General features: G+C 39.0%; 1 protein-coding gene across 1 annotated transcript in view; it reads right to left on the minus strand.

Annotated features, from left to right (window-relative positions):
* Positions 1 to 725: 725 nt before the first annotated feature.
* Positions 726 to 13,684, minus strand: part of LOC104589843 (phosphatidylinositol 3,4,5-trisphosphate 3-phosphatase and protein-tyrosine-phosphatase PTEN2A-like) — a 47,009-nt gene continuing 34,050 nt past the window's right edge. The window contains exons 6-13 of the mRNA XM_010248278.2: positions 11,622 to 11,798; positions 11,418 to 11,504; positions 11,255 to 11,319; positions 11,113 to 11,189; positions 2,368 to 2,414; positions 2,075 to 2,205; positions 1,635 to 1,704; positions 726 to 1,497 (exon numbers count right to left, since the gene is read on the minus strand). Coding sequence (XP_010246580.1) covers positions 958 to 1,497; positions 1,635 to 1,704; positions 2,075 to 2,205; positions 2,368 to 2,414; positions 11,113 to 11,189; positions 11,255 to 11,319; positions 11,418 to 11,504; positions 11,622 to 11,798 — 1,194 coding nt within the window. The 3' untranslated portion in view covers positions 726 to 957. The remainder of the gene's footprint in view (positions 1,498 to 1,634; positions 1,705 to 2,074; positions 2,206 to 2,367; positions 2,415 to 11,112; positions 11,190 to 11,254; positions 11,320 to 11,417; positions 11,505 to 11,621; positions 11,799 to 13,684) is intronic.

A 13,684-nucleotide genomic window follows, 5' to 3' on the forward strand; every position in this document is an offset into this window, starting at 1 on the left:
AATAAAAATAATAGAAGATCAGAAAGTAAAATTTCTAATCAATAGAGGAACAAATTCCTACGATTTAAATAAAACAAATGCTATTCTCCCCTCAATTTTAGCTAATCAAGTTACAGCCATCCACCTAGGAGTGTCAATCGATTGGTTTTGGATTGGATCCAATCTGATCCAAACTTTATCAAATCGGATTTGGACGATTCATTATAATTATTGGATTGGATCAATCCAAAATAAATTGGTCTGAATTAAACTTAAATAAAATTTCCAATAATCCGATCATGAGGCCAAACCCTTGTCCAATTTGAAACCAATCAAAACTGAAGCCAAAATAAAATTACTTTTATGAAAACGAAAACACTTTTATAAAAATAATTTTATGAAAACATTTTTACAAAAATAGTTTTACGAAAGCACTTTTACAAAAATACATAAAATCGACAAATTCTGAGTATCAATACCTTTTTTTTCGAAAGAACCAAGTATCAATACTTCTCTTTCTTTTTTTTTTTTTTTTTCAAGTATCAATACTTCGAACCTTGTTTCTGGCAACAACATTTACATACAAAAAGCCAAGATATTGGGTTAGATGCGTTTGGCTGCAAAGCTGTCTTGGGGTTTGTCACTTTGATGCAAGTTTGTGTTCGTTCCCATGTATAGTGGGTAGAGAACAATAAGGATATCAACCGATTCAAAATTGACCCAATCTGACCAATTGCCACTGCTGCTAACACGCAATATCAATCCCCTATAATTAAAAAGAAGTCCCAATCCAACATTTAACCTTAGCTGTGTACATCAGTAAAAGATAAAACCTTGAGATCAAGTTCGTATCAAAATCCAAAAGAAAGCACAATTTCAGTTAACTGATCCAATATATGAAACCATGTCAATAACGAAACAAAAACTTCTGTACAAATCTTTTTTGTGGCCATCTCTGCCGTCAATGTCGCCAATGGCTCATTCACTTTCATAGTCCTCGTCATCTCCAAAAGTAAAAACAGAAGCATCGGCTGCGATTGCTTTGAAATCATTTGTTGTCGAGTCTTTTGAAATGTCAAGGCCCAAACCAGTTCCACTTCCTCCATCAGTCTTTACTTCGTTTGCAGCAGGTGCTTGTTTGGGTCCTTCACTTCTTAATGAAAGCTGTTCGGTACCACGTGTTACAGATGCTATCTGCTCTGGAGTGGTGCCAGTTTGAGGACCTCTGGCAGCTGTAGTAGCAGTTTCTGTCCCTCCAGAAAGTGCTCGAGCTTCTCTATTCTTTGAAGACTCATTGTCTTCTCCATCACTGTCGGAGAAAACATCATCTTTATCTTGACTTCCAGAACCTTTACTTTTGTCTGGAGTTGCTGCACCTCCATCACTTGGACCAGGACCTGTCCCCGAGCCCGCATTTGACTCCTTATTCTCACTCTCAGTTCTTGTCTTTGTTGGAATGGTACCATTGTAGTCTATCATCACAACCTCGACTTGGAATCCAGGAGAAGGCAATTTCCTCTGCTCAGTGCAAATACCACAATTCAATAATGAATAGTGGCAAAGTGACAAGCAGAAAAAGAAAAAAGACAGCAGGAAAGAATAAGGAAAAAATATACAACCATATTACTACAAATTTCTTTTCCCCTTGAAATTACCTTGTCAAACCCATCAAGATCAGAAGTGTCTAAGATTTTTCTATTTTCTGACAATGTGGTATTCAACCAACTGAAAAAAGAAGAAAAGCACCAAAATATAGATTTTAGCTGTAACATGGAATAAAAAATAGGCAGTCATGATTCTCAAGTACAGGGATGAAATGTTTAAAACAAATATATTGCACAAGAAAGATCCTACAAAGAAAATTATTCACTGAATACCATTACTTGAAAAAATTGGTAATTTACCAAACGAAGCAAGAATATCAGAATTGTATTTAAACTCTATGAAACATCTTTCAAGTTTCAATTGAATATATGCCAGAGGTTATAATGGAAATTGGTGGAAAAGATAACATCAATCTGGATGGTCAGAAAGTATTGAGATCAAGATCAACACATTGAACAGAACTAGGACCAACAGGGTACTATTCACATACCAATAGAAATCTCCTTGGCGATCGTGAAAATGGATTTTGAAGTCGCCAGCCACTTCTGTCAAACCAGGCTCCCCTGGTAGAGCAAAGACCATGATCCCTTTCTTTGGTGCACTAAACCAAAAATCTTCTGGCTGAGACAAGGAGAAAATATATGCAAAGAAATATAAAGATCATGCAAGCTTGAACTATTAATCAACAATATAGAAGTGTAAAAGGATATTTTTAGAACCATAGCAAGCATAAATTGACATGTATCTGAAAAGGGAAATTTGAAGTGTCAAATAATAATGTACCGACAGATCCTTGGTTCTTGGATGCTTTTTAGTAGAGAAGAGAACACCTGTACATTAAAAAAAATATATCACCATCAATTCCAAACTGCATAGATACCTATATTGACCAATCAGCTCCAAACTGTATAGATACCTATATTAACCAATTTGAGCTAAGTTTGGTGCTATAAAGTCATAAACTAAAAAAAGCAAACAGCGGGTGTCATCATATAGATTCCACAACGAAAGGAACTCAAACTAGCAGGTGTGAAACAAATAAATTACATTCCACAGACATTAAAAATCTTGTTTAACAACAATATGAAAGAAATACAACCAAACACAATTGAGATAGTCAATGAGATAATTGTATTGTTTCAAAGTTTAAAAGTAAAAACAGAACCTGCTTCCAAGGTTCAAAGTATCGATACTCTCGATATACAAATTTTGGACTGACAACTTGACAAGAAACCTGTCGCATCACATATTAGAATTTGAAAAAAAAATAAATCTTCTAACTCTTCCCATTAGGTGTCAGTGACCCTGAAAACTGATACATGTTGGTCAATATGCACTGATATGTTGTGATATTTTGAACCTTTCCTGCTTCAATACTGATACAGCCCATGAGGTCAAGGAAGTGAGTCCAAGAAAGTGAGGTCAAGGACAAAGCACAAGCGAGATTGTGCCCTGCGAAGCCCAAGAAAGTGAGTCCAAGTACTGCAAAACAGGAAGGAACGAGATCCATACATGGGAGACCAGGGCGTTCACATTTCATGACCCTACGAGATCACAAAGAGCCACAAGATCCTCAGGAACTTAAAACATGACCGTGCAAGGCCATAGACCTAGCTAGGCCCTTGAGAAAACGAGGTTGGGACGTCATGAGGCCCTCCACGAGATCCAAGTTGCGAGGCTCCATAAATTTTCTCCCACAAGGCTTAGCCCCTCAATGTTTGTTGATCCAGTCTTTACTCTGTCAGCACAAAACCTGCCAACCAGCCAATCATCTACCAGCAGAGTTCGTCGGACACCTATAGCTACAGTTTGCCATCCCAACAGTATAAAAGGGCTGCTGCTCAGACATTTGTAACTCAGATTTTGAACTAATAGAAGTATTTTGGCTTTACCTTGTGCCCCCTTTCCCATCTCTTGTTAGACTTGGTTTAGAGCTACTTAGAATCCTACAAATCCTTTCGCCTCCTGCTAGAGAAGAGGTTAAGGTCGCTACCCTTGCAGGTTGCAAAGCCGGAGGTGGGCACTTCCACTGTTATAGTCACCCACACTGTTGCAATGTTTGTTGCTGTTGGTTGTCTACTACAAGACTTGCTCCATTTAGAGACTACCTGCCGTACCATCTGGCATCAGAGTGAGAATGACTCCTAGACATGGAGGGTAGGGGTGCAATCAAGTTGAGCCAAGCTGAACTTTTGCATGTCTTGGCTCGGTTCAGCCAAGATAAGATTAGCCTCAAGCCTGAGCTCGGGTTCAAGTTCGATTTGAATTTTATTTCCTGCTTTGAGCTCAGTTCAATTAAATATTTGATGAGCTCGAGTTCAGCTTGAAAGCTTGAAAATGGATATATTTTTTTATAATGTATAGTATTATGATTCGGCCTGCCCTTGAGTTCTGTTAGTCTGATAACAGCCAAGAAGAGAGAAGAAAGAAGAAAGAAAGAGAGAGAAAAGAGAAAAGGAGAGAAGAAAAGTCTGGTTCGAATGAGAGAAAAATTACCTCTCCCATTCGGCCAGACATATTTTATATTACTGACATAATGGAAAAGACACATGCGCCCTTACTTAAGTGAGGGACACTAGTTCTAATATAATATTACAGATCAACAACCTCAACATAAGTATAAAGACAGAAATACCCCTACACTAACATATAGTATATTTTTTATCAATAACAGAAATTCATATTATTAAAAAAAGACAGGATTACATACAACAATCCGGGAAGAGGTAAAATAACTTCACTCTCCCCAAGAGAACAAGAAAGAAATTACAAAATAGCCCAAAACATTTGCTCCCTTCCCACCCCCTGCTTTGCCAATGTATCTACAAATGCATTTGCAGTTCTCTTCACCCATTGAAACTGAACTTCCAGCCCCCTGGATAACCACTTAACCTCCCTCCTTTCACTGGCAATTTTCCAAGAACCACAATCTTTCCCCAATCAGTTTACAACCAACTTTGAGTCCCCTTCAGCTCTAAGAGAGTCACCAACCCCAATGGGGCCTGAGTACATAGCAACCACCTTCCCATTTTCATCTTTGAATACACTTCCTACTCCTGAAGGTCCTGGATTCCCTTCACTACTACCATCAAAGTTTAATTTTATAAAACCTGGAACTGGTAGTGACCACTGAGGGCAAACAGCTGAAAGAGCTGGTTCAGAATTTGCCACCTCCTTCCAGCTATTAAGCAACATCCCTGTGGAGACATCAACAAACAGCTCCAATGATTTTACCCATTGTACCACCCTAACTGTTATAACTTCAATGATATCTTCTTTCTTCCTTTCCTTCTCAGAGAATATCCTTAAATTCCTTTCCTCCCATAGAGTCCAACATATGGCAGCTCTTAAACATCTCCACAAGAATTTCCCCCTCTTTTTCGGCCACTTGAAGAATGAAGGAGTAATCAACCCTTGTACTTGGAGGAGGGACCCACCTATAACCAAATAAAGCCATAAACCACTCCCTAATAACAGAGCCAAACGGGCAAGCGATTAATAAATGGTACGGACTTTCACCATTAGCCTTACACAGTATGCACGAGTTTAGGGACAAGCACCAATTAGGCCTTTTCCTTTGGAGTAAGTCATAGGTATTACATCTTTCCAAGAAGGCTTCCCAACAAAAAGCTCCAACCCTTGGAGGGATCCGTTTACCCCATACTTCTTTTACTGGGAAAGTTTGGGCAGTCAAACTGACAGGTTGCACCAAAGACTTAAAAGAAAGACGCACAAGAAAAGACACCTGAAGGAGATAAGGTCCAAATTCTGCCATCCCTTTTTGAAAAGTCTAAAACCACCCCCTTCAAAACCTGAATTAACCGCTTCGTCTAAGACCCAAATTCCTATCAAAACTGAAGTTGGACTCAGAAGGGATCAAGAAATTAGACACAGTTTTCCCTTTATACCGGGAGAGAGAGTATATTTATAACATATATTATGAAAATATATTTTTATATCTATATTCTATAATATATGTATGTATGTATGTTTATGTTAATCAGGCTAGGCTTACGAGCTTTCCAGCCAAACTTTTTATTGGCCAAGCACGAGTTCAAATAACTAATCGAGCTTACCTTGAGATTCAAAATCGATTATAATTGAACTTGAATTGAGCCTGAACTATTCAATTAGAGCTCAGTCCGGTTGCAGCCCTAGTGGAGGGCACTACATTGAAGAGAGTTCTATCTGAGGCTTGCAGAGACCTATTTCCTCAACGCAAGACTTGGAAGAACGCATCACAAATATGGATAGATGATTTGACCATATTTCCACTCAGGTCCAAGAACTTGCAAACCTGGTCCTTGGGCAACGAGGAAGGAGAGCTTCCAGGAGTGTTCATCTATCTCCCCTTCTCTATCTCACTCATAGCTCATCACATCGACTCAATGTGGGAGAGTATGAAGAGGCCTCAGTGTCTTCCTCCTAGGAGCCATGCCACCCTAGGCAACATGCAACAACAGAAAGACACCAACCCCATTGATGGAACGGAGGAATCAAGTGCAAGATCGCCAAGTTTGCTAGCACTATTCACCCAAAGGTTTTCATTGACTGGTTTAGCAATATAGAAAAGTTCTTTGACTACAAGATGGTCCAAAAGGAGAGGAATGTTTTATTGGTATCCCTTAAGCTGTGAGGCAAATCCCTTGCTTGGCGGAACAATCGATGCAAAACTTGCCGCCAGCAAGGTAAGCCCAAGATTAGGACTTGGGAAGCCATGTAAACAAAGATGAAGAGAGAGTTCCTCCCCTTACTACCGTCGGTCTTTTCATCTAATCTCAGTCTTTACGCCAAGGAACCGAGATAGTAGACAAATACAAATTCAAGTTTCAACCTCTTCTAGCCCAGATGAATTTGCAAGAACCCAAGGAGATCACTGTCACCTGGTACATAGAGGGATTAAAACTAGCCTTGAAACAATAGTTGTTGGTGGCTTTGCACATCTACTCCATCTCCGATGCTCAACAGGTAGCATGGAGAGTGGAGAGGTTGTGGTCCCAACAATCCCTCAAACTCTCCGCCCCACAATAGACATAGGGTAGTAAGCCCCCTACCATGAACCCTGCCACCCTCAGTGTAGCATCTTCGACAAAGCCCTCAACAAGATCAAACTCGCAAAAGGGTGTCTAATGCTTCCAATGTAAAGAGATTGGGCATACTACCAACAATTACAAGTTGAAGAGCGTGTTGTATGATGATGCAAAGCCCCAACTTGATGACCCTCCATCTAAAGCAAAGGTAAATGTTGAGTTTGTAGATGATGGCATTGAAGAAAAAGGCCTAGTCGTGTGCAGAAACTTGTTAGCACCGTAGAAGGAAGAAGACTAGCTCCACAAACATCTTTTGATCCACGTGCCTAATTGGTGGAAAAGTGTGTAGCGTTGTGATTGATGGAGGCAGCTATGAGAACGTTGTACTGGAGGAAAAAATTAAGAAACTTCAGTTGCCTACTAGTGCTCATCCTCACCCTTACTCTCTCCATTGGCTCAAGAAGGGCATCAAAGTGAGAGTTGTCAAGCGTTGTTTGATAAGATTTGCCATGGGTAAGTCTTGTATTGATGAAGTGTGGTGTGATGTTATATAGATGGGTTTATGTCACCTGCTCCTAGGAAGACCATGACAATATGACAAAAGTGTGATCCACGATGGGAGAAGCAACATGTACAATCTCGTCAAGGGTGGAGTCAAGTTCGTACTTAGACTAGAGAGATCCCAATGTGAGCAACAAAAGACATCTAGGATCACCACCTGTCTCCTGTCTTGCAAAGAATTTGAGAGCAAGGCCAAGGAGGGAATGATGTTGGCCCTCATTGCGAGCCCCATGAGTGATGGGATTGGCCTTAGAGTTTGATTTGTCTATAATATAGTTTTGTTTAAATTTCCAGTCATTGGTTAACTAGTTTAGGAGTTAATTCAGTTTTATTATGATAGTGGCAATTCTGTAATAGTTTTTAAGGCATCAAGGCAAGGCTAGGTGAGAAGGAGGCACCTTGTCGCCTAGTCACCTAGGTGTTGCGTAGGCAATGGATTTTTTTTTTTAAATAAATAATATGAACCCTAGGGTAGTTCCCTAGGTTCCGTAGCAACTAGCAACCATAATTCATTAATAAATAACCTATAACTTTTATAAGAAAAGAATAAAACTATCCATTCAATCCCTACCTAGGAAATTTTATTGAAAATTCCAAACTTAGACCTATTTCCCTCATTTCAAACATTTTCATCGTTTTGGAACTATAATACCTAGATATTTGTACATGCTTAGTGTACCAATGTTGGAGACAATACTTAATAGATATGGCCTGCACAAGCCTATTGTACTGATGTTAGATGTCTAGAGTACCATTATCCAAGATTTTAGGAAATGGAGAATCATATCCCCGTTTCTCATATCTGTGCCATCGCCTCTATCCATATCCATATTTAGGCATCATAAGCCCAACAAGATTTTATTTTGGTAACTTGGCAACAATTAACATTGACCATATTCCAGTGCAACATGATCAGACCAAGCATATGGAAGTAAACTGGCATTTGTTCAAGGTAACTTGTCAACCTTTAGTCTTGATAGTTTTTTGATCGGTTGCTGCCTAGAGAAAAGAAAGAACATAAAAAGAGCAGAATTTCTAAAGCCCTAGGACCTAATGATTTCTCTATAGAGGAGGTTCGTGAAGCAGTCTTCTCAATGGAAAGATCTAAAGCCCCGAGACCTAATGGTTTCTCTATAACTTCTTATCAAGATTGTCGAGAGATCTTAAAAGATGACTTGATGGAGGTGTATTTTGAGTTTCACCACAAAGGGAAAATCTCACCGGGTGTAAATGCTACCTTCCTTGCCCTAGTGCCCAAAAAGAAAGAGGCTAAAACTCCCAAGGACTTTAGGCCCATAAATTAGTAGTCACTATAAAATCATTGCTAAAGTCTTGGCAGAAAGGCTGGAGTCTTTGTTGCCTTAGTAATCTCTCAAAACCAAAGAGCCTTTGTAGAAGGAAGACAAACAATAGGCCAAATCCTAGTGGCTGTAAAGAAGAAAAAAGGAGGGAGAAGTCTAATTTGCAAACTAGATCTGAAAAAAACCTATGATATGGTGGACTGGTCCTTCCTTTAGTTCTCTTGGAAAATTTTGGGTTGGGAAATAGGTGGAGAAAATGGATTAAAGGGTGCATTAGTTCAATACATTTCCTGGTTCTCATAAATGGTGTAGCTAAGGATTCCTTTCTAGCAAAAGAGGCTTAAGGAAAGGAGATCCTATCCCCCCCTTCTTGTTTACTTTTGTTGCTGAAGTGCTAAGCAAACTAATTGTTAAGGCTGATCTAAACAATGTGCTTAGAGGTTGGAGAATTGGTAGAATGAGGTTATTGTTACCCACTTACAATTTGTAGACAACATAATAATCTTTTGTGAGGACTGCAATGAACCTAGCATGAGGAATTGAAAACTTCTAGTTGATGGATTTCAAAGGGTCTCGATGTTGAAAGTGAACTAGGGGAAGAGTTGTGTGGCAGGAATTAATGTGGGAGAACAAGATATCCAAATGGTGGTAGGAATACTAGGCCATGAGATTAGAAGCTGGCCCCTAGAGTATCTTGGTATACCTTTGTGGGGTAATATGAGGTCAGAAAGCTTTTGGAAACCAGTAGTAGATAGATTTACAAAAAAAATAGCTTTATGGAAGAGGAATTGCATCTCTATGGGACGAAGAATTACTCTAATTGATCCACCTTATCCAACCTACCTACCTACTACTTGTCCACCTTTAGAATACCGGTCAGAATTGCAAAGCGTTTGGAAAAATTATGAGAAACATTTTGTTGGAACTGAGTGATGAAAGAAGATATCATCTGATCAAATGGGAATAGGTGTGTAAGCCTAAAGAACTGGGAGGACTTGGTATTAAGAATCTAACTAAGAGGAATACACTTTTTCTAGGAAAGTAGCTTTGGAGATTTCCTCTAGAAAGAGATAAATTGTGGCATAGGGTCATTGGGAGCATTCATGGTCTGGCAGAAAATGGTTGGATGCAAATTTGGCACTTCATGCTTCTCCAAATTCCCCTTGGAAAGCAATAGTAGAGGTATTACCAACCTTCCTCGATTTCATTCATTTTGATGCGAGCAATGGGGAGAGAATTTTATTCTGGGAGGATCTTTGGATTGGGGGTTTGCCCCTTAAATTATAACTTCCCTTACTCTACTCTTTGTCCAATTATAAGTCCAAACTTGTCTCTAAGTGAGTGTAACTCCCTTATTCTCCTACTGTCAAAGCTTGAAAATGTTTTTTGGACCATAACACTTCAGATGGAAGAATTTGGTTCCTCACATGATGGCCTATTCTCCCATGCCTCCTTTTTTAACCTTCTTGTCTTGTCAAGACCTTTGGGGGTGAACTTCCCGGTAAAAGAAATCTGGTGCAAACCTATCCCTCCTAAAGTACAAGCTTTGTGTTGGGAAGTGTTCCTTGGGAAGATCAACACCTGTGACTTGCTAAAAAATATAAGGCCAAATAAATGCCTCTCTCTTCATGTGTGTATCCAATGCAAGAAAAGTGGTGAGACCCTTCCACATTTATTAATCTCCTGTTCCTTTGTGTCTTGTATTTGGAAATACTTCTATTATCTCTTTGGTTATAGATGGGTTCTCCCATAAGATGTGGTAGGTTTGTTCAATTTCAGTTTCTCAAAGCAACAGAAGAAGAGATGAAGAATTTTGTGGAGGGAAACAAGGGCAGCATTGATGTGGACTGTATGGGAAGAAATAAATCAGTAAATCTTTAATGAGAAGAGCAAACCAAAGGAGGATTTGATTGAAGCCGTAACAGTAAGAACTGCACATTGGGTAAAAACTTTGGAATTTTGAACAAATGACATAATAAGGTCCTAGACTGAAGTGGCACAAACAATTAGACCTACAAAAAGTGTAAGAATGGATTGGAAACCTCCAGCTATAAAAAAGCTAAAGTTGAACTTTGATGATTGCTCATTGGGTAATCCAGGACGGGCAGGAAAAGGAGTTTTTAGAAACCACCAAAGAGTGGTGGTAGCCCTGTTTTCAGGACTAATTGGTTTTGCAGATTTAGTCCAGGCTGAAATTTTGGCTCTCTTACAAGGATTGAGACTTGCAGTACAGCTCAGAGTAAGGGAATTGGAAATTGAAGGAGATTCACAGTTGGTCATTTAATGGACCAAGAATTTCAGTTCAGCTCCTTGGAAATACAGACATGATTTCAGGGAAATTAATATCCTAGCAAAGAGGTCCAATTCTACTTTCAGCTGGATAAGGACTGCAATGGGTTGGCACATGTTTTGGCAAAGCAAGGAGTTGACAAGCCTAGTTTGTTTTGGGCAAAGTTGTAATCTGATGTATATTGGGCTGGTGGGATGGCCTATTAACTGTATTCTTCTCTGAATTTTCTAAATATATTAATAAAAATTTATTTGCTGAAAAAAAAAACAATGAACAGAACAGCATCATCTATCAGAAAATAGTCAAAGGAAGAAAACAAATGAAAAATAAGAATGCCACATCTTACCATTATGGTCGGAAATAGTAATTGATGGCCTAATCCAATAGGGACATCTATGAAGTCGAAATCCCCTAAGCATGCACCTGCAGAAAACACAGTCAATAAATATCTGATAACTAAATGCCACACGTTGAGAGATAATTAATACCTGCGCCCAGGTTGATTTTCCCCATTGGAGTATGTTAAGATCCGCTCGAAATATTTGACATATCTCTAACAAGAAAAATTAAAAATTTATGAGACAGATATGAAAGGTGTGTTCTCATTGAAATACATCAATATCAGTCATCAGATGGTAGACTTTCACTAACAATCTGGCTTGGAAGAACTAGCCCCTTTCCATCCAAACATCTTTTCTGGTTGTAGTAATCAATAGACTCCTCAGCTGTTGGGAAGAACTGCGAAGAACCAGATAAAGTAATACTACAGTTGCACAAAGGCAGCAGAACAAATAAACTAATAAATTCCCCCATATCCACAGAACTTGTATCTATACTGGGGCAAACATAACACACCTTAAGGTACAGAAGAAGGCTAGAAATCATTAATCCTGTCCTTGCCATACCAGCTTTACAATGAACAACAACCACATTCTCAATGTCTTCCTTCAACCATGAGTATGCACTTTGACAAAATGATATGATCAGTTGAATGGGAGGGCAGTTGTGGTCATCAAATGGAAAACATGCAACCTGGAAATATACAAGACATCAAAAATTGAAAGAGAACAGTTTTTTTTCTGCAAAAATTTGATCAAGCAAGAGAGCAACATCAATGAATTCAGATAGGCTGGAGACAAAATCATGCATACCACAGTCCAGGGAACCTATCACAACTGAACACACCAGTGTGCCATATGCATAAGGTGTGGGTCCCATGTGGGCCCCGTGTGTATGGAACACTGGTGTGCTCACTCGTGATAGGTTCCCCAGTCTGGTCTGCATGGTTTTGTCTCCAGCCCATCCAGACACAACCTCAGTAATCTAATAGGTTGAAACTTCTATAATTTTAACACATGCTAGCAAAAAGATGCGAGTCATACTTAAGAAGACAGAAAAGTATCAATTGTATCAAAAAATATTGCATGAAAGGATGTATACAAATGCACAGAGTTATGTATAGAAAACCTATCACACAACAATTACCAATCAAGAAGAGATTTATCATTATGCACAGAGTTCTATTTTAATCCTGACATCCATCTCCGAGACAACATGGAGAATATCTCCCTAATCTTGTTTAGGGACTGAGCCACTTCACATGTGTTTGGAGTTAACCTTGGCTGTTGGGGGCCAACAGCCTATGCTGTTGAGAACGTTTTTGGGCTGGACAGTTCACCCATTCACGCCCATGCCTATCTTTTTGGACAAAAGGAAATAGGGGCAATTACTATTTTACCCTACTATCATGGTAACGTGGCATTCCCAAGAATGTTCTCAACAGCCAAAGTTTTTCCATGCTTTTACACCATCTGGTTGCATTAGCTGAATCAACTCAACTCAAAACCAAACAAAACCTTACCCATGTTAGCCCGAGTCCACAGACCCAAGTATGGCCCTGTGTTGTGGCCAAACCTTGAGAGAATCCAAACCGACTGACTCCAAAGAGACCCATTTGATTTGGTCCTTAAATCTCCCAAGTATTCTCTTATTTGATCTCTACTACTGATTTAAAATTTTAAATTAGAGATAAGGATGAAGACAATTTTGGGGCGGAGTAGGTAGGTGGGGAGTAATATGATTCCTATTGGCTAGTACAAGAGTCGGTTCCTTAATGGGAGGAACCACTCAATGTTCTAAGTGAATAAGGTCCTTCCCTCTTAATCAACTAGGTGGGTTGGCAATCCCATTCTTGCTACCACTGTACTATTGTTGCTTTGAGCAAAATAGATTGAGAGAGGGAGATCAACTATAGCCTATCTAGTCAATAACTAGAGAGAAAAAGGAGAAACGTTGACAGAAAGTAGCATCCAAGGCAAGGATCAACTTCATACTTTTGACTTCATCATTGGACCTGAGAATCAAAGAGAGACAGTTCTAGGATTGATTCAGGTCAATCTGAACAAATCCCATGGCTATGGCGTCTACAGGTATGACCATATTTATTTATTTTATTGGTTCTATTGATATTCAATCAACTTAATAGTGATATCAGAGTGGGTCCTAGTAAACCATTGCTTGGTTCATGGTTAGATTGACTGAATGTCAGAAGATGGGGATGTTTTATTATCAAGTACAGACAATCTTGAGTGTATCAAACACTCATTTATTTATTTAGTGTTTTAGTTAATGGATTTCGGTGATGTCTATACCAAAAACATGGCTTGATTTGTGATGATGTAATCATAAGAACTGATTTCCCTGTATTAAATTTCAATGTAATTTTATTTGATTCTTTCTTTTCATTTTAGATGCTGAAATTTGAAGGCATCTCTGATGTAACAGGCAATGTTAAGGATTGGCAAAGTCCATTAACATATTTATTTGGTGTGTTTACTTTATGCTGTTTTAGTAGATTGATTGATACACTCAAAAGGCTTGGCGTTTCAGTTCTATTGTTGTTAGATAAACTCGGTGAA

Source organism: Nelumbo nucifera, chromosome 2, assembly GCF_055504915.1.
Source record: "Nelumbo nucifera cultivar China Antique chromosome 2, China Antique-T2T, whole genome shotgun sequence".
Classification (NCBI taxonomy): Eukaryota; Viridiplantae; Streptophyta; class Magnoliopsida; order Proteales; family Nelumbonaceae; genus Nelumbo; species Nelumbo nucifera.